Source organism: Lithobates pipiens, unplaced genomic scaffold (genome assembly GCF_037356315.1).
Source record: "Lithobates pipiens isolate NorthernLeopardFrog02 unplaced genomic scaffold, aLitPip1_a1.2 Scaffold_19, whole genome shotgun sequence".
Taxonomy (NCBI): domain Eukaryota; kingdom Metazoa; phylum Chordata; class Amphibia; order Anura; family Ranidae; genus Lithobates; species Lithobates pipiens.
Window position 1 is genome coordinate 458,625,228 of NW_027507764.1, and position 20,441 is coordinate 458,645,668.

The following is a 20,441-nucleotide window of genomic DNA, read 5'->3' on the forward strand; positions in this document are numbered from 1 at the left end:
AACTTACCTGCATGTCTTTGGAGTGTGGGAGGAAACCGGAGTACCCGGAGGAAACCCACGCAGGCACAGGGAGAACATGCAAACTCCAGGCAGGTAGTGTCATGGTTGGGATTTGAACCAGCGACCCTTTTACTGCTAGGTGAGAGTGCTAACCACTAGACCACTGTACCATCTTGACCAGATGGTACAGAGTGCAGACTACAGATGGTACCAGAGCACCCACCATTCTACACCGTTTTTTTTCTCAGCTCTCCAGCTTATGTTGGCGGTGTGAAAATGCTGAGGGAACGATGCTCCACATCTTCTGGGATTGTCCCAAGCTTGAGCCCTTTTGGCGCGAGGTGATCTGCACGATCAAACACCTGATGAATGTTGAGTCCTCTCTCAAAAGAGGCAGATTAAGAAATACAAGGGCCCCCCTTACAATCCAGTTGCTCAATGTGGCTAAGGCATGCATCCCCCTCTGTTGGAGATCGGAGACCCCCCTTCCATATCCCTGTGGTTTGCTAAAGTAAATGAACTGAGAGATATGGAGGATCTCACCACTACCTTGCACAACCGGGGGGAGACCTTCCATGAGAGCTGGAGACCCGGCACCATTTTGTATACACAGATGCCTTCCAGAGATGGCACAATCAGAATGACCTTCCAAAACTAGTCCTATTTCCTGCGCGAGGGGCCCTACCTGTAAACTTCCTTTCTATTTCTCTTGCTTTCCCTTCTTTTGTACTCGGGGGACGCCTGATCCCCGAACCCCCTTCTCTTCTGGTAATTACCCTTTCCACGTATCCTTGGCTCGGTCATGGCCTATAGCATATGGACAAGGTGCGATCCCTGCTTGCATTGCACTCCCCTCATGGTCCCATTCCCAGGCTAAGCGGGCCATAGGTTTGCCATGTCTCCCGATAGATTGTTAAAGTTCCATTTTATTTTACATTATTTTAGTATGCTGATTTGCTATTAATGATTCTATGTCTTCGGTCTCCCATGTAATTACCTGTTGGCTTTCTGAGCATGACATGGATAATTACCTCCAAAACCATAATGTCTTCTCCTGACCAACCGTAAGGTGCAGAGCGGGGCTTGTTATATAACTGTGTGACCCGCTTTTTTGCCACTTGAGTCTGTTATCTGTTACTAGTACATACCTTGACTGTTTAATGCAGATTTCTTTGAAAAATAAAAGAATGAAAAAAAATAAAATAATATGAATGCCACTGCAGCACACCAGTCCACATACCATGCACTACCTGAATGCAATAGTGTGAATGGGCCCTAAACTGATGGATTCCCCCTCACTTTCTGTCTGGGTGGCAATGATTTCCAGGCAGCAATAAAAACGACATTGGATTCAAAACCACCACCATTCTACTTAAAACAAGAAAAACTAAAAAACATTTTGGCTATAGATACACTTGAAACCCAATATCTTTGAAATGATGAAAGAAGTCACAGGACTCTCTGAAGTCCAATTAACTTGACAAATTGCCTTCATCTTAACTATCTCCACAGGCTCTTAAATCAGTGGGGTGTAAAATCTAATGCTAGCTCTGAATATAGCAAATGCTTTCTGGTTGTAGTTTTTGCAAAAAAAGTAATTTGACATGGCGGATTAGGAAAGAGGTGGAATCTGTGCAAAAGGGGGCCTCCATGGTTGTCATTGTGATTAATTAAAACCACATGTAAATCAAGGTGTAAACAAAAAAACAACACACTTTTCTAAATAATGATGCGGTTTTGTGCAGAGCTTACAAACAATTGCAAATTATATAAACATTAATGAGTACAGACATCAAATCATATAAAAAGGTGCAAATCACATTGCCACCAAAAACATAATGTGAAAAATTCCATTATATATACACACACACACACACACACACACACACACACACGAAATTCCCCTAAACATGTGTATAAGTAGTCCACCACAACGAGTGCATATATCCGTAATTGTTCTGAAGTTAAGCGCGATAAAAAAAAAAAAATAAAAAAAAAATGTCCTCTCTTAGCCAAGAAAACAGGAAACACTTCACAAAAACACTACACTGCATGTAGAACCATGTTACCAGATAATAAGACCACAAATAAAGGTCGGTCAAACATTCTTAAAGCAGGGGTCCACTCAAGAAAAAAAAATATATATTAAAAGCCAGCAGCTACAAATACTGCAGCTGCTGACTTTTAATAAATGGACACTTACCTGTCCGGGGTGCCCGCGATATCGGCAGCCGAAGCCGATGAATCGCTCGGCTCTCGGCTGCTGCCGCCACCATCCTCTGTGAGGTAATCAGGACGTGAAGCGTTGCAGCTTCACTGCGCATGCGTGAGTCCCACTGCGCGTTCTAACTGGTCCCCGCTGTGTTCTGGGACTTATGTGTTTCCCAAAACAGGTATCTACACCCCCTTCCCACCTGAAAAGGTGCCAAATGTGACACCGGAAGGGGGGGGGGGTTCCATAAAGCGGAGGTTCCATTTTTGTGTGAACCTCTGCATTAATATCATCAGTGCCAGGACATCCCAGGGTCTCCAAAGAAACTCCCACATACAACTTGTTCAGAAGACGTCCACAAAAATCAAAGATGGATAGAGAAAGTGTAGTAAATGGTTTTCCAATTTTATTTAAAATGATTAAAAATACACACGGTCGGACATTCCATGGAAAATGTCCAATCAACCGCGTTGTCGGATAATCCGACCGTGTGTGGGCTCCATCGAACTGTTTCCGTCGGAATATCCGACCAACAAAGTTTTAGAGCTGGGCTATAAAATTTTGCGACAACATGATCCATTCGGACTTCGTCCGATCGTTTGCAGAGAATTTAGATCGGACAAAGTGCCACGCATGCTCAGATCAAATTCCTAGACCAAAGCTATTGGCCACTAGCATGAACGTAGTCCCGTCGTAACGAAATAACGTCATCACGTTACGAACGATCGGATTGTCCGACCGTGTATATGCAACACCAGTTTCAGACAAAATCCGTCTGATAAAATTCAACGGATTTTGTTGTCGGAATGTCCGACCGTGTGTACAAGGGCTTATAAAGCATCAAATTCTCTCCTCATGCTGCAAAACGGCTCACTTCCCCTGATGACATCTGCTGTAAAGAAACAAAATCAGGCATGTCAATATCAGGTGTCAACAGCAATCACACAAGCCAAGACCCGGAAGTGGGCTGTTTCACAGCACGAGTTCCTGTTGCGGTTGTTGCAGCACGAGTTCCTTTGGAGACCCTAGGACAGTGATGGCGAACCTTGGCACTCCAGATGTTTTGGAACTACAATTCCCAGGATACTCATCTACACTGCAGAGTGCATGAGCATCATGGGAAATGTAGTTCCAAAACATCTGGGGTGCCAAGGTTCGCCATCACTGCCCTAGGATGTCCTAGCGATGACAATATTAAGAGCGTGTTTGTTGAGAATCCTATGTGTCTGCATGAATAATTTCTGTTATGAATCCAGTATACAACTTATGTAATTGTAAAGTGACGTTAAAACTTTGTAAAAAGCAAATGAAAAAAATAAATAAATTATAAAACAATAAAGAGCATTTGACCACCCTTTATTGGTGGTCTTATTATCTGGTAAGGAGGATCTACATATACTGTGATGGAGGACATTTTTGAAAGGATTTATCACGCTTAAACTTCAGAACTATTACGGATACAGTGAGAGGAAAAAAGTATTTGATCCCCTACTGATTTTGTACGTTTGCCCACTGACAAACAATCAGTCTATAGCTTTAATGGTAGGTTTATTTTAACAGTGAGAGACAGAAATATCCAGAAAAACACATTTCAAAAAAGTTATAAATTGATTTGCATTTTAATCAGTGAAATTATTATTTGATCCCCTATCAATCAGCAAGATTCCTGACTCCCAGGTGTCTCTACATGTAACTAGCTGAGATTAGGAGCACTCTTAAATAGGAGTGCTATTAATCTCAGCTTGTTACCTGTATAGAAGACACCTGTCCACAGAGCAATCACATTCCAATCTCTCCACTATTGCCAAGATCAAAGAGCTGTCCAAGGATGTCAGGGACAAGATTGTAGACCTACACATGGCTGGAATGGGCTACAAGACCATTGCCAAGCAGCTTGGTGGTATTATCTGCAAATGGAAGAAAACACAAAACTGTCAATCTCCCTCAGTCTGGGGCTACATGCAAGATCTCACCTCGTGGAGTTTCAACGATCATGAGAATGGTGAGGAATCAGCCCAGAACTACAGAGGAGAGTCTTGTCAATGATTTCATTGCAGCTCGGACCATAGTCACCAAGAAAACACACTACGCTGTGACGAACTGAAATCCTGCAGCGCCCACTCTTGTTTACACACAGAGATCCCGTTTCTCGCCGTGTCATGAGCGATCACGGAAGCCCGACGGTCATCGAGACTGCCGGGCACTTGCATCGGCTCCAGGGGCGAGCAGTGGGCGCTAGTGGCTACCTAAGGAAGCAAAGTAACAGAACGTCGATTCACCTTCCTGTGCCATTCAGCTGCAGTAAAACTAAGGCGGCTGGTTGGTAAGCGGTTAAAGGTCCTGCAGTGGCCTAACCAATCTACAGACCTTAATTCCATAGAAAATATGTAGAGGGAGCTGAAGGTTCAAGTTACCAAACGTTGGCCTCGAAACCTTAATGACTTGGAGAGGATCTGCAAAGAGTGGGACAAAATCCCTACTGAGATGTGTGCAAACCTGGTGGCCAACTACAAGAAACGTCTGACCTCTGATTGGCAACAAGGGTTTTGCCACTACTAAGTCATGAATTGCAAAGGGGTCAAATACTTATTCACTCATTAAAATGCAAATCAATTTATAACTTTTTTAGCGTTTTTTCTGGATTTTTTTGTTGTCATTCTGTCTCACTGTTAAAATAAACCTACCATTAAAATGATAGACTGATCATTTATTTGTCAGTGGGCAAACGTACAAAAATCAGCAGGAGATCAAATTTTTTCCCCCGCTGTATATGCACTGATTGTGGTAGAAAGTTTACACATTTTTAGGGGAATTTCTTAAAATGGATGGACTTTTTCACATTATATGTTTTGGTTGCAATTTGATTTGCACTTTTTAGATGATTTGATGTCTGTAGTCAATGTGTATAGGTGCTGCACAAAAAATGGTATCATTTATATTTTGGGTTAGTGTCAAGACACTTGGTGTTAGCTGCTATATTTTCACATACATTTACACCTAAGCGCTTGAACCCAGAAATTGAGTGGTTGGATGGAGCCACTCAGCCATAACCTTCTATTTAACACTCAGGCTCAGGGGTTCTGCATGGAATGACTTGTGTGTGCAGATTTACACAGCAGAATCCACCTAATAGCAGTGTATACAGGTAAAGTGACACATTTGGAAAAAGTGACCCTCTGGGGACAAGTTAACTTTAACCTGAAAATGAATCCTTTTTTCCTAAATATAGTTTTCTTTTAGGTTGCTCAAATTAGTAGAGGCCCATTTCTATAAAGAACTTACTTTCAGTGAAGTTTAGAGGCAATAAAATACCATCTGTATGAGTCGTTGTTAAGAGGAGTTCCCCACTTGTTAGAACTGTCATTTGTTCAAATCCTAAACACGTTCCCCAAAAGGGAAAATAGTCACCTCGATCATTTGCCTGTAGGAGACACAATAATGAGAATGTATTTACTAGTTTGGAGCATGAAATGTGGGTGCAAGTTCATTTTTGGAGGTCACTTAAAATGTCTGTTTCTACAAGAAAACAAAAACAGAACAACTCGGTGCCAAAAAAAAATGTATGTAAATAAAATATTGTTTATGTGTACCCAGTCAGATAAGTGCAGGAGGTGGCATGCACCTTTTTGGACTTAACCCTTAGTATGCATGCACATATTTCAATGTAGTTGAATTCCTGGAGTTCTGCTTTAAAGGGATTGTAAAGCTTGCACTTTTTTTTTTTTTTTTTTACTAAAACAACAAACATGTTATACTTACCTGCTCTGTGTAATAGTTTTGAAGAGTACCCCCGATCTTCCTCTTCTGGAGTTGCCCACAAGCGCTCCAGGCTCCTCTTTTTCAGTGAGTACCTCCACAGAAAACCTCTATGGGGGCACTCATGTGGGTATACCCAGTGAGGCGGGAGAGCTGCTGCTCTTGTGCACATCGCTGGATCAAGATCGAGCTCAAGTATAAGGAGGGTTGGAAAGCTGACTTCTCAAAAGCGATAATAAATGGTTAAAATTTAGATGTTCATATTTAGGGGGGGGGGGGGGGAACTATATTTAATAATGAGTTACCTCAATGGCCAGGTCATAAAATATCTTGGACACTCTTGCATATTCTGAAGTTTCAAGGTCAACTCCACCACCTGGCAGAAGAACCCTAGAAAACAAAAAAGAAAAAAAAAAAAAAAAGTGGTAAACTAAAGTACTTTGATCTTGTTTTTTTTTTTAAAATACTTTTTATTGAGTTTTTGTGTGAAAATAAATAAATAAAAATGGCATAACAAAGACTCTGGGCATACCCCAGCTTAAACAACACACAATGCAACAGTCCTATAAGTTCTAATATATTTATTGTTACAACTACAACTCGTGCTATCAATTGGAAGGGATATCGGGAAGTATAATGGATCATATACTTTATGTGACCACTTTAGGGAGAGGTGCTGATTCTGGGGGGAAACTCTAGGTGTCCTGTGATCTCGTCTGACATAACTCGACTAGCACCAAATGCATGTCAACTTCCATTTTGGAAAGGGTCTACTAATATAGGATTTTTGTACTCTCCTTAAAATTATTTTCTTGGAATCCACTGAGGGACATAGGAAGTTCACCCTTTGGGTTGTTCTGCTAATTACAGGAGGACTGGACACTGGCAAACAAACCAAATGTAGTCAAACCCAAGACAACACCTCCCACTACCAGCATGCTTCACCATTGTAGTAAAGCAGTACTGAGAGCACAAATAAAAAAATAAAGCAAACCTGCGTCCCTCAGTAGGCTTTTACAATTAGTACAACTCTAATTTTCTCATTCACTGAGGGACACGGGTAATCTTTCATCTTTGAGTCCAGGGCAGCACATGCAATCGCTATCAGGTCCAATAAAAAAAAAAAAAAACACAAACGAGGATCAGTCTATGCTCAAAGGCCACTTGAAGATGCTTGATGCCAGGAAAATCAAGTACACTCACAACCAGTGAAGTAGGTCTTGACAAGAAAGAAGAAACTGATCCAAAATGCAGAGCTTGGAAACCTGTTACCTCGACCAGTAAAAAGGTGAAATAAACTGAAGCACCCTACAGTTTCCATCTGGGATGAATAAAAGAGTCAGTAGCTGATAGGTAGAGACTCGCAGCCTGATCCATAGTCAAACAGAAAGAAGCTCATCTCAGAGAGTGACAAAGAATGGTGTCCCAATTGGCAAGATATGAAACTGTTCTTAGACAGGAAAAAGGTCTAGGTCTCAACTCGCCTGATCCAATCACAGGCCCAATTGAAATGGAGTTTCCATGCATGGAATACTATCAGGTCAGACACTTATTGTGCAGGAGGCAACGACTACCATGAAAACTTCTTAAGGGTGAATTAAAGTGGTAGTAAACTCTCATTCATTATTTTAACCTACAGGTAAGCTTATAACAAAGCTTACCTGTAGGTAAAATTAATATCTCCTAAACGTACAGTTTAGGGAGATATTCTAGCTAGCAGCAGTCGGCGATATCACAGGCACATGCGCTCTGAAGGAACAGCATACACATTTTGGCTCGGGCCAGTCAATCGGCTGCAGTGGACGAACCTCAAAAGGAAGATTAGATAAAGATGGAAGCGCCTACAATTGGTGACAACGCGCCACTGGAGGGCTTTGTTTTCAGGCAAGTCCTTGATAATGTGCTTAGTAAGCGATGCATACTACCACATTATGGCTTTACCATGCAGGGGGGAATTTTATATATTTTTTTTCCCCCAGAGTTTACTACTGCTTTAAAAGTACAAATACCTCCAAAGAGAAAAAATGGTGATTTATGAAAATGCAGAGAGAACAAAAGTTGGATTCCATGGAGTCACAAGGGACAAAATGGGGGAAGGTACATGGGGTTACCCAACACAAGGCCAAACAAAGGATGGAAGGTCTCATAGTCTGCAAAGTAAACAAGGAAGAAGTATTACGAGGAAAAGCCTAGCATAGTGATCCCTCCAGAGCAGCTACTGCTACCACTAGAGGATTGCTTCACTTGGAGATGGGCCTGTTTAGCAGGTACTGTAGTTGAACCAGGATTTCACGGGGTCCATATTCTTCACTGGCAATACAGGTCCTGAAACACACTCGGGTGTATGAATTGCTCATCCATCTCCAGATGCAACCATTTGTGAAAGCCTGTCCACACCCGAGATGTGCAAAGCAAAAACAGGATTAGAACATGAAATTCTGCCTAATTTGTTACAGCAAGATCTCCTGTTCCTCCTTGATTGTTGAGGAATCCCACTGCCATAACATTGTCAAACTGGATCTAGAGCAGATGACCTGCCAAGAACATAAATCTAGTGATATAGAAGGAACAGCCTCTCTTGAAACTTCAGGATGTAGACCAGCAAATGAGAATTCCAATGACAGGGCCATCTAGAAGATGGAAAAGGAATAACTGCATGGCCTCAAAGCATTGAACTAACATGGTTTGTGATGTAGTCTTTTCAAAAAAATGTTTGGACCACCGATTTCAGATCCGATTATGTTGTAAGCCATTTGCTGACACTAGCCAACATGTGCTGGCAGTTGCTACAGCACTCTCAAACCTCAGACCTTGCCCAAGAATTTGTGCGATTCAGATATATTGCATGCCAAAAAAACTTCAACTTGAGAGCTGGAAGATCCTCTATACCATAACTATTTGATCTTTAAATAACAAGGTGGTCTGCTCAGAAACTCACTCAACTTGTCCCACCTTTTGGCTGCACGCCCAATGTTTTTGGACTTGCAGCACCAAAAAGAGGCAGATGTTCCTTTTTGGAAAAAAAAAACAAAACTCAGCAACCAGGTCAGAATACAACTACTGAGACTGATCTGGCACAAAAGCTGCGACAACACCACCTTGGTTTAGGGGACCAAAAAGGGGTAGAAATAGGGGTGCAGTGACACAGGAAGGTTGAAAGTGAAGAGTCGAACAGAGAGTTGAAGGTAAAAAGTGAATCCCTGGAATAGTGCACTCTGCACCTAAAGGACCTCAAAAGGTAAACGCTCAAAAAGTCCCCAATAATTACCCCCCCCCCTTATTTTGGACAGTGAATGTGCATCTTTATGCTGATGAAGAATTTTCTGGGGGTAAGGCAAGTTTCTTAACCAAGACTTTGCGGGCAGCCAGGGAACCACATTTGAGAGGTCAAGGATGTCCATACTCCAGAAATTAAAACAAGTGGAATGGCGTCCATTGCCATCCTTGATAATTATATAAAAGGTCAGTCAGAAGGAACATGTTGCAGACCATGCGGGTTGGGTACTCCTTGGTGCAGGGTCTGCAGACCAGCACTTTAGCCAGAGTGCTCTGAGCATGTGTATTGAAAAAAGGCTATCACAGCTGAAGGGTAAACCCTGGTACACAAGTTTTTTTTTTTTTTTCGTTCAACCCAGTGGATTGAACAAAAAAAAAACCTGACAGTTCACCATATCAACACAAGCGATATTAATGCCCCCACTATGCCTTTGTGTTCTGACAGGGGGACACCATTGGCTGCCAGAACTGAATGTGGGTTAGATGTTGCTTTTCCAGCATGCCCATTTGACAGCAGCAAGACTGGCTTCTGTAGAACACACAGCTGTACACAGGCCAAAAGTCGGCTAGTTTCTGCTGAACTGGCCGATTTTCCACCCATGTGTAGAAGGCTTAAGGCTTCAGCCATCTGTACCATCAGTGAAGGAGCCACTGTCACAGTCTAAGAGACGTTTGACCATTCTGCCATGGCTTGACAAAATTAGAATCACAGCCAGAAAAGGACGAAGAACAACAAGAATAAAAGAAAAAAAAAAAAAAAAAAAAAGCTACAACTATAGATTGTGGGAACTTTAAAGCTTTTCATACACTTTACATAGTTCACTTAGGCCAAGCTGGCCCAAACAAAAGATGTCCCTCACTAACACGTAAGGCCACTGGATGTGCTGCGGCTACATAAAGCATACCGCATTATGTTCCGGGTGCGAGTCGAATTTTCCTGTCTGATACCCAGAACACAAGAGCATCTGATCAGCGCTCAGCCATTTAGAGAAAGCTATGTATTCTAGCAATGAATACAAAGTTTCCTCAGATTGGCCGAGTCAGAAAGGCAAGCCGATGATGTCACAACCTCTGACTCAGCCAATCAGAAGAAGCTTTGTATTCATTGCTAGAATACATCACTTTCTCTGAATGGCTGAGCGCTGTGTTCCGGATATGAGACAGGAAGTCTCAGCTCAAACCTGGAACACAATGCGGCATGCTGTATGTAGCCTCAGCTACATCCCATTTATACAGCACATCCAGCAGCCTTACACGTTAGGGAGGGACATGGTTTGTTTGGGCCAGCATGGCCTAAATGAAATATGTAAAGTGTATCAAAAGCGTTCGGCTTTAAATGCAAGAACACCCTTCATGGTTTACAAACAGATTTAGTCACTGGGACAAACCGATCTATACTCTTTTTCCACCACCACTTTTCTATGACTGATCACTTGTAAGCAGTCAAGACTGTAGGCAGATCAATCAGTCTTCAAGGGAAGGCACGGGAGAATGCTTAAATGGTCTGTGGTCTGAGTCTTCCAGGAGTTGGGTGAATTGGGCCATAAAGCCTTGTGTGACTGTAGTAGAGTGCCTGCCATGTTCAGTTAAGCAGGATTCAGATGCGGCACTCTAAAAGCCATGCTGGGACAGATGGCTGCAATTGTACAGACTAGCTCTAGCAATGTTATAAAGAAGAGTCATGATTGAGGCCCAGCCTGTTTAGACAGGGGTCTCTACTCAAAACAAAAAGGGTCAATTTACTGTCCTTCAGACTTTAGGAAGGCTGGACTTTGCCCAGTGGGAGTCGAAAATGGCCCAATGTCGTGGATATAACCAATGCCCCATTACTGGTATTTAGAGGACTAGGGTGCCATTGTTTGTATCAATGGGAGGAATAGCGCCTCATATCAGTGGGAGTAATAGTGTTCCATTGTTGGTGTCAGTGGGAGAAAGAGTGCTAAAATTTGGAAAGCAAAGGGCCACAGTTTGGCTGTAGTTTGAAGACCACTGTCCCAGGTGCTGGCAAACAGCTGAGGTTTGTCCAATTCTCCTACCGGAGGCACTATAATCTGATGGTGAAGACTTTCTATGTCCCTCAACGGATGAGAAAGAACATCTGTTTTGTTTCCAGTATATCAGGTTTATATATTGCCATCTCCATTCCTACTGGGGGAGACTCCTATACTTCCTGCCACAGTGACAGTGGGCAACCAGGACAGCATGCAAGAAGAACCCTTCCCAAACAGCAAAAATAGTTCCTTCACCAATCCACAAAAAAAAGGCATTACTACTTTTTCTATACATCTTGATATTAAGATTTTTGCATGGTTTAAGAGATATTTACCATTTAACATATATGCTTGCGCACAAAAGAAAGGGCATGATTGTGCAATTTCTATAGGGCCCGTGCCGTGACTGTCGGCTCGGGAGTGATGTCACATGACTCTGACTCGGTCACTGGCTGGAGTCCGGGGCCTCGAAAGGAAGAGGGGTGAAGAGGGATGCGGCCACCAGCGGGGACATCGTGGGCTTCATTTGCAGGTAAGTGCAAAATAATAGGCTAGCCCATTATGCTTTTACTTTTCAGGGGAATAAAGAAGAAGTAAAACCCATCAGGGTTTACTTCCTCTTTAAGTAGTCAGGTGAAGGCAGCAAGATGTCTTCTACAAGCCATCCCCAGGGCTGTCTGCAGTTCTTGGTCCTTGATTTGAACTTGCTCATCATCAGTGATACATTTACAAAGGGGAAACACAAACAGTTTATTTTCTTTTTATATCTTACACAACTAAACCACTGTTATAGCAATAGAGAGAGGTTTTTTTTCTCTAGGTAGGGTTGGTGGATTTATAAAAGTGCACTGTAGTTATTATGTTATATGGACAGTTTCATTGGAAACATAGCAGAGTATGGAATGCTTCTTAAAGCGGAAGTAGCCGAAGACATACCCATTTATTGCATTGAAGATCTTCACATATTCTTCCTTAGGTAAACCGATTCTAGAAAGCAAATATATATTTGTTAATATCAGACACACAACAGGTATTTGCCGATTTGAAATGTGTGCCTAGACTGAAGATGCTTTGTGTTAAGGCATGCATTAAACCCAATTAGCCATAACATTAAGATCACTGACAGGTAAAGTGAAGAACATTGATTATCTTGTTATGATGGCATCTGAAAGTCAGTGGGATTCATTAGGCAGCAAGTAAATATGTTGACCATAATGTGTTGAAAGCAGAAACATTGGCATTTCAGTTTGTTGTGCATGGGGCTATGTAGCCACAGACAGGTCAAGGTGACCATGCTTACCCATGTCCAAAGCCTAAAGCGCCTACAATGGGCACATGAGCATCAGAACTGGATCATAGAGCAATAGAAGAAGGTGGCCCGGTCTGGAAGATCACGTTTTCTTTTACATCACGTGGGTGCCCTAGTGCGTGTGTGTTGCTTTCCTGGGGGAGAGATGGCATCAGGATACAGTACGGGAAGAAAGCAAGTGAGACGAGCCAGTGTGATGCTTTGGGCAATGTTCTGCTGAGAAACCTTGGTCCTGCCATTCATGTGGGTATTACTTTGGCACATACCACCTACCTAAACATTGTTTCTGACCAAGTGCAACCCTTCACAAAAACTGTATTCCCTGATGGCAGTGGTCCCTTTGGCTGGATAATGCACCCTGCCACAATGCAAAGATGGTTCAAAAATGGTTTGAGGAACACTATTTTAAAGGTGTTGAGCTGACCTCCAAATCTCATTCCAATCAAGTATCTGTGAGATGTTCTGGAAAAACAAGTCCCATCCATGGAGGTCCCACCTCGCAGATTACAGAATGCAAAGGATCTGCTACTGACCCCTTGATGTCAGATACCACAGCATACCTTCAGAGGTCTAGTGGCGTCCATATCGTGATGGGTCAGGGCTTTTTTGGCAGCCAAAAGGTGGACCTACTCATTAGGTGGGTGATCATGTTATGGCTGATAGGTGTATATCACAATTAGGATACATTACCGAGAAGTTTTTGAAGTTCTATGGAATATGATCAAATTACATAAGAGATCAACAAGTAGTATATAGTGGTGTGTAGAACTGGACTATGTTTAATATGGTCTGGACTAAACAATCCGATAATTATTACCAGGAAGCAGGAGGACTTTTAGGGCTCTTTAGGTCTCATGCACGCTGCTGCTCCTAAACTAACATTTTGGAGCTTTTGGCTTTTTTGTTGCCCAAACCCCTGAGCGCAGCTCAATAAAAGCCTATGTGTCCATGCACACATAGGCTTTTACCAAAGTTTAGGAGCAGCAGAGTTTGGAGGCGGTCAAAGCTCCTATCCTAAACGCAGAAGGATCGCGTTCAGGAGAGGAGCTTTTGGGCATAATCATCTAAACACTAGGCGCGTTTAGCACTTCATCATTCCTTTCAATGGCCAGAATAAATTTAAATTCTGGCCAATGAAACAAACCCCAAATGCTGCTAAACTCACTTAAAATGGTATGCAAAATAAATGCAGCCCTACAGTTTCTCCTTGCTTAAAAAAATAAATAAAAACAATTGCTGAAAGAGAGACCAAGTCTGGCTGCAGTGACTTTGCGGTAGGAGACGGTGCAGTTTGATGCGTGTTTCAGCTCATTATATGGCTCCTTTTGTTTTGTACCAACATTTGAAGTGCACACTTCATTCAGGTCACTGTTCAGGATTTCGCTACTGTACAGCAACATGCGATCTTTTCCTGTGCGCTGCAAAAAAAACGTCTGCATTTTATCACAGCTCACAAATATGCAGCGAATAAGACACTTAGAAAACAAATTGTGACATGCATTCAGTGTGCTTAAAACACAAGTCACAGCACTGTGTGTGAACAGAATCTCAGACATATATCCCTCGACATAATGATGGGACAATATCTAGGAAGTAGGAACAATGCCACATTAACACTCATTTTATTCACTTTTTAAATCACAACCTCCAGCTTCCTCCATGTCAGAAATGTCTAGCTGGGAAGAGAGACTCAAGTCTCTGATTAGAATCCACAGCACTAGACATGTGCACTGACAAAAAAAATATTTTGTTATTGTTTCATTCGTTTTTTTTTTTTGTTTTTTTTGGAAATCCGAAAATTCTGATTTCCGAATTTCCAAATTTCAAATTTCCGAATTCCCAAAAATTCAGAAATTCAAAAATCTGAATAAAAAGAAAGAAAATCAGCAAAATTCGAAATAACTAACTACTAAATTATAGGTATTGGAATTTCCTTTCAAATTTGGCTGTTTGTGAACGTAACGAATACAAATTTATTTGAAGTTACTAATTATGTGAAATAACGAATTCCGCATCTAAAAAAATGGAATGGAACAAATGAATAATAATAATTATAAAAAAGGTATTATATTGTTACGTTCCATCGTAACGTGTATGTTTACATACGGCATTTGTTATTACGGATGATTCGTAACTTCGGATAAATTCATACTCGTTACGTTCACAAACAGGTAAATTTGAAAGGTAATTTCAATGCCTATAATTTAATATTATTAGTTATTTCAGATTTTCAGTTTTTCAAATTTTCATTCTTTTGAATATTCAGATTTTCATTCTCATTTTTGAGTTTCCTAAATTCCAAATTTCCGAAATTCTGAAATTCAGAATTTTCGGAAATTTAAAACAAATACGGAAATTCACGAATTTGTCAAAATTTGTTAAAACGAATTCGGAACTAAACGTATTGCACATGCCTACTCAGGACTACACATCTCATCAATCCAAATGTCGCCACACATCATTAAATGGTTTTATATTCTTCTGACTGCCCGAGCATCTCCAGTACAGGCAGTGGCAGCACATAAGTGTGGTTCTAGTGGGGCTCCATATGACCCTGTAAGCCAAGAAGCCACCCTTTACAATGGAAATTGGGGCCAGCGATCAGGATACAGGGTGATAAAGGACAAAACAAAATCTAGTGAGCGTCTTACTTCTTGTAGTGAGCTGACAATGCTTTTGAAAGTTGGCATGTGTTCTCCCTGCTGCACTAAAGAACATCCCCCCTAATGTTATGAAAATTAGAAAAGAAGGTGCTCTATATAGTCTGGAAGGGAGAACTGGGCAGGGCCGACTTGGGATTTCAGTGTAGGCAAGATGGCATAGCTATCAAGCATTGAAAGCGACCCATTAGCGACAAATATGTAGACTTTACAAGTGGTAAGGGATGGAGCCAAGTACCAACCTTTCATACAACGTGTATATAAAGTCACCATTTCTATAACACAGCACCCTGGGTTTCAGGTGTGCGACAAGCAAGAGGTAGACATGTGTAGGCACTTCTGGTAACCTAATTTTCATCTACATGGACCTATTATAAGCCACTTTTTTTAAAGGGTTTATTCACCATTAGTCCTCACCTTATAGGAATGACTCTGGCTCCAGCTGATTCTAGAGTCTTTATGTAAGAAGCAGCGATGTATGACCTCCCATGTGACATCAGGTTTTCAAAGTGGGTCTCCTGCGCCACTACACCTGCAATGGAAGAAAGGAAGCAATGTGAGAAAAGGAAGATTTAAAAAGCGAAACCATCTATATACATCATTTAAAATGTTCATGTATTCATGCCAGGGTGATCGTGTGCTGAACAATTGTTGGTGGCACACACAAGGCTTACCTCACAAAGCTAACACACCAGGATAAAATTTAAAGTATCATAAAAGTTACAGTCCAACAGCATTTGAAAATTAGTCACATGACCAAAATAAAGAGATACTTATTCCCGTGTTAAAGCTTTGTGAATAGAGCCTATGTGTGTACAGCAACTTGGACGCCTTGCGCTTTTCACACACTGTAGTCTCCTCAACTTAGAGCATGCTAAATAAAACCTCCAGTAAACAAACATATGTCGGTAAAGATGAGGGGAATTTGTTACTCACTGTAAAATCCCTTTCTCCGAGTTAATTGACGGACATGGTTGACTATTCTCGAAAACGGGGTTTATAGTGTCACCTACAGGAGGAGAAATTAGGCACCACGTCCTGGCTGGTAGAAACCCCCTCTCTGCTACAGGCAAACCAATTCGTAACATAACTGTACAAACCAAAAAAAAAAAAAAAAACACAACTTTGTGGCCAACACAAGCATCCAAAGATGTAAGAACATCCATCCTGTAAATATTAGTGAAGGTATGCACAGACGACCAGGTAGCCACCTTACAAGCTTGAGACAGACACCTGATGCCAAAAAGGCACCAAGAGCCCTGGTGGAATATGCAGTAAAAGGGAGGAACCTAAGCATTAATGGTACAAGCCTAAACTACTGTCTGCCCAATACACCAAGGAATGGTGGCAGAGGAGGCCACCATACCCTTCTTAGGCCTAACCGTTAAAAAAAGAAAAAGGAAACCCGATCTCTGAAAGGACTCTGTAGGTAACAGATAAACCTGGAGCAAATCTAGGGCGTGTAAACCTCTTTAGAATGTGGGCATAGGGAAGGCAGGACAATATCCTCTTTCAAATGATAATCAGACACCACCCAAATAGGGAGACCTACAGGGACACCCTGCATACATAAGTGATGGCCACCAAAAAGGCAACCTTCTGAGAGAGCAGAATATCCCTACTATTCTCAAAAGGAAGGCTTCTGAAAGACCAGGAGATTCAAGTGCAAGTCTCGTGGTGGCAGCTGGGAACGCACAGGAGGAGCCATATGTCAAACCCCTTGGATGAAAGTATGGCTCAAAGAATGCTTGGCCAAGTAGTATTAAACAAGATCACCAGGGTTGAAACCTGGTCTTTGTACTTAAAGCGGTAGTAAACCCGCACATTTTTTTTTTTTTTAAACCTGCAAAGCAAAAGGCATAATGAGCTAGTATGCACCGCATACTAGCTCATTATGAAATACTTACCTTAGAACGAGGCCCCGACATCTGGCCCGATCCACGCCGAGGGAGCTCCCTCGGCGTTTCTTCCGGGTATCGCGGCTCCGGCGCTGTGAGTGGCCGGAGCCACGATATCGTCACTCCCGCGCATGCGCGTGGGAGATTTCATTCCGGCCGCCGGCCATTGCCGGATTTTCAGGCCGAGAATCCCCTTGTGCGCATGCGCCGCTGCAGTCAGCGGCACATACCGAGGGGGATATCTCCTAAACCGTACAGGTTTAGGAGATATTTTTTTTACCTACAGGTAAGCCTTATTATAGGCTTTCCTGTAGGTAAAAGTTTAAAAATCGAGTATACAACCACTTTAAGGCCAACTTTTGCTCAACACACCCCGTTGCAGAAAGACCAATATCCGAGCAACTCAGAAAGATAGTGGGTGGACTTTTGCAGTCTCACACCACGATATGTAGGCCTTCCAAGTACAATGGGAAATCTTCCTAGGAGGTAGATTTTCGCATTTTTAGCATGGTAGAGATAACTGATCCCAACAGCCCCCTCTCAGAACCTGGCTTTCTATAATCAAGCCAACAAAGCCAGGGATGGTAAATCACAGTGAAAAATTGTCCCTCAAAAACAGAAAATACTTCCCTTTGAGGCAGCTGCCAGGGGGCGTCCGCTACTAGCTGTGCCACGTCTGAGTACCAGGGCCAATCTGGAGCCACCAGAATGAGAGTTATTCCTTCAGCCTCTATCCTGCTCAGTAGATAGGATAGAAGCTTGAGAGAAGGAAATGCATAAATGAGACGATACTGGCTCCACGGTGCCATCAAGAGGTTTCTTGTGTACACGAAAGGATCTCTTGACACAAACCTTGGCACCTTCCTGTTGAAACAAGATGCCAGAAGGTCCATGTCCAGAATGCCCCACCGTAGGTAGATCTGACAAAACACATCTGGATGCAGAGATCACTCCCCTTGATCCTATGTCTGCCACCTTAGGCAGTCTACCTGCCAATTTTCCATGCCTAGAATGTATACGGCAGATAGATCCAGAACGGGAAATCCAGCTGTCAGTCTCTTCATCCCGCTTTGGTGGTTGACTGTAGTGGCATTGTCTGACTGGATCTTGACCAGGCACACCCGAAGGAGCTATGTCTACTGTACCAGGCATAGTCAAGATTCCTTCAGCATCCAGAAACCCTGGGTCGAGCATGACTGTGTAGGCAGGACTGCTGGTAGACAAATCGCCATTTGAAGCTTGTCCAGGGGAAGAAACATCTTGGCCTGTGTGGAATTGAGAGTGGGGCCCATGCGTATCTGACAAAAGTGAGTACACCCCTCACATTTTTGTAGATATTTTATTCTATCTTTTCATGTGACAACACTGAAGAAATTACACTTTGCTACAATGTAAAATAGTGAGAGTGTATAACAGTGTAAATTTGTTGTCCCCTCAAAATAACTCACACAGCCATTAATGTCTAAATTGGTGGCAACAAAAGTAAGTACAGTGAAAATGTCCAAATTGGGTCCAAAGTGTCAATATTTTGTGTGGCCACCATTATTTTCCAGCACTGCCTTAACCCTCTTGGGCATGGAGTTCACCAGAGCTTCACAGGATGCCACTGGTGTCCTCTTCCACACCTCCATGATGACATCACGGAACTGGTGTATGTTAGAGACCTTGCCTTTCTCGTCCTTCCATTTGAGGATGCCCCACAGATGCTCAATAGGGTTTAGGTCTGGAGATATGGATATGCTTGGCCAGTCCATCACCTTTACCCTCAGCTTCTTTAGCAAGGCAGTGGTTGTTTTGGAGGTACGTTTGGGGTCGTTATGTTGGAATACTGCCCTGCGGCCCAGTCTCTGAAGGAAGGGGATCATATTGTGCTTTAGTATGTCACAGTACTAAGGATGCACCGAAATTTTGGCCGCCGAAACATATTGGGCAAAAATGGCTTTTTCGGCAAAATGCTGAAAAGGAAATCACGCCGATAAACAGCGCAAAAAATGGGTGGGGCCCTGCCCCTGGTGCCGCCCAGTACGGGGGTGTCATTATGGTGCATCCCAGTCCAGTCCTCTCCTTTCCTCCCTCCTTAACGAGGCGGCTGAAAGCAAAACAGTGCTCTAGCTATGGAGGAAAGCTGTCAGCACACCGCATTAAGGAGCAGCTTGTCGGTATGATCACCGGGAGGAGCATTATCAGTGTGCAGCGCTGTTGTTTGACATGCTGTTAGAAACAGTGAGCCTGCTCGATTCACCCACATGAGCTCACTATTTCTACCAACAAGTCAAACAAGCCCTGAACACTTAACCCCATCCTGATCCTGTCTGACATACTAAGGCAGGCTGCATGATGGGCACTGGCAGGCTTAATTTAAAGGAACCTGGTGAGGCTGAATTGATCTCCTGTAGCAAGTCTGCAGTCTCTGACCACCTCCTGTACCACGTCTGCAGTCTCTGACCACCTCCTGTACCACGTCTGCAATCTCTGACCATCTTATGTATAAAACATTTTTTTTTAAATAGTCATTTTCGGTATCGGTTTCGATTTAAGGCATAGTGCATTTTCCATTTTCGGTTTCAGCACGAAAAACCCATTCGGTGCACCCCTACACAGTACATATTCAAATATATAGTATATGCAATTCCTAGATCATACACAATGTAAGATATACTATATTGACAGCACTAAATATGGTTTCATAGAAAATAGGAGAAATTAAAGTTCATAGACTCCAAGAAAAATCCCAACAGGTGCAAAGTCCTCAAGGTGCAGATAAGAGCAGTCACATCAAATGTTCATAAGGGGAGAGGAATGAAGGTCCAACTCCAAGCCATCCACCAGAAACCGTCAGTGTGAGTAGAACTCCACGCGCAGTGACACTCCCTATGGTAATACACTTACCACACTTCTAAAGGTTTTAGGCACATCTGATAACACCTGGTTCCTAGGATTCCTCAATAGTACACCTCAAATCCCGCGGCTCTCCACCCAGCATCCATTCACATATAAGGAAAATCAGAAACACAATCCATAGTGCACACTGGTTTTAATAAATAAAAAATTCCTCCACTCCTTAAAAATATACGTACACAAAACAGCTAGGTTCTGTCACATATTCAAACACTTGCAGAGGTCACAGTTTGTCTGACCGCGGTCCGGATTCTTAGGATGGTAACAGACCTCCGCAACTGCGGCGATCCTGGGAAAGCACAACAAACGTTCACTCTGGAAGGACATATGGCTGCTCGGTCACGCCCATACGCGTTTCGTCACTACGTCTTCATCTGTGGGCGCCTGCACCTTGAGGACTTTGCACCTGTTGGGATTTTTCTTGGAGTCTATGAACTTTCA

General features: G+C 42.6%; 1 protein-coding gene across 1 annotated transcript in view; it reads right to left on the reverse strand.

The window, feature by feature from the left end:
* GGH (gamma-glutamyl hydrolase) overlaps nucleotides 1-20,441 on the reverse strand; it is a 48,660-nt gene that overhangs the window by 11,674 nt on the left and 16,545 nt on the right. Inside the window, exons 2-5 of the mRNA XM_077492775.1 lie at nucleotides 15,622-15,736; nucleotides 12,172-12,222; nucleotides 6,274-6,358; nucleotides 5,495-5,633 (exon numbers count right to left, since the gene is read on the reverse strand). Of these exons, the coding sequence (XP_077348901.1) occupies nucleotides 5,495-5,633; nucleotides 6,274-6,358; nucleotides 12,172-12,222; nucleotides 15,622-15,736 (390 nt within the window). The remainder of the gene's footprint in view (nucleotides 1-5,494; nucleotides 5,634-6,273; nucleotides 6,359-12,171; nucleotides 12,223-15,621; nucleotides 15,737-20,441) is intronic.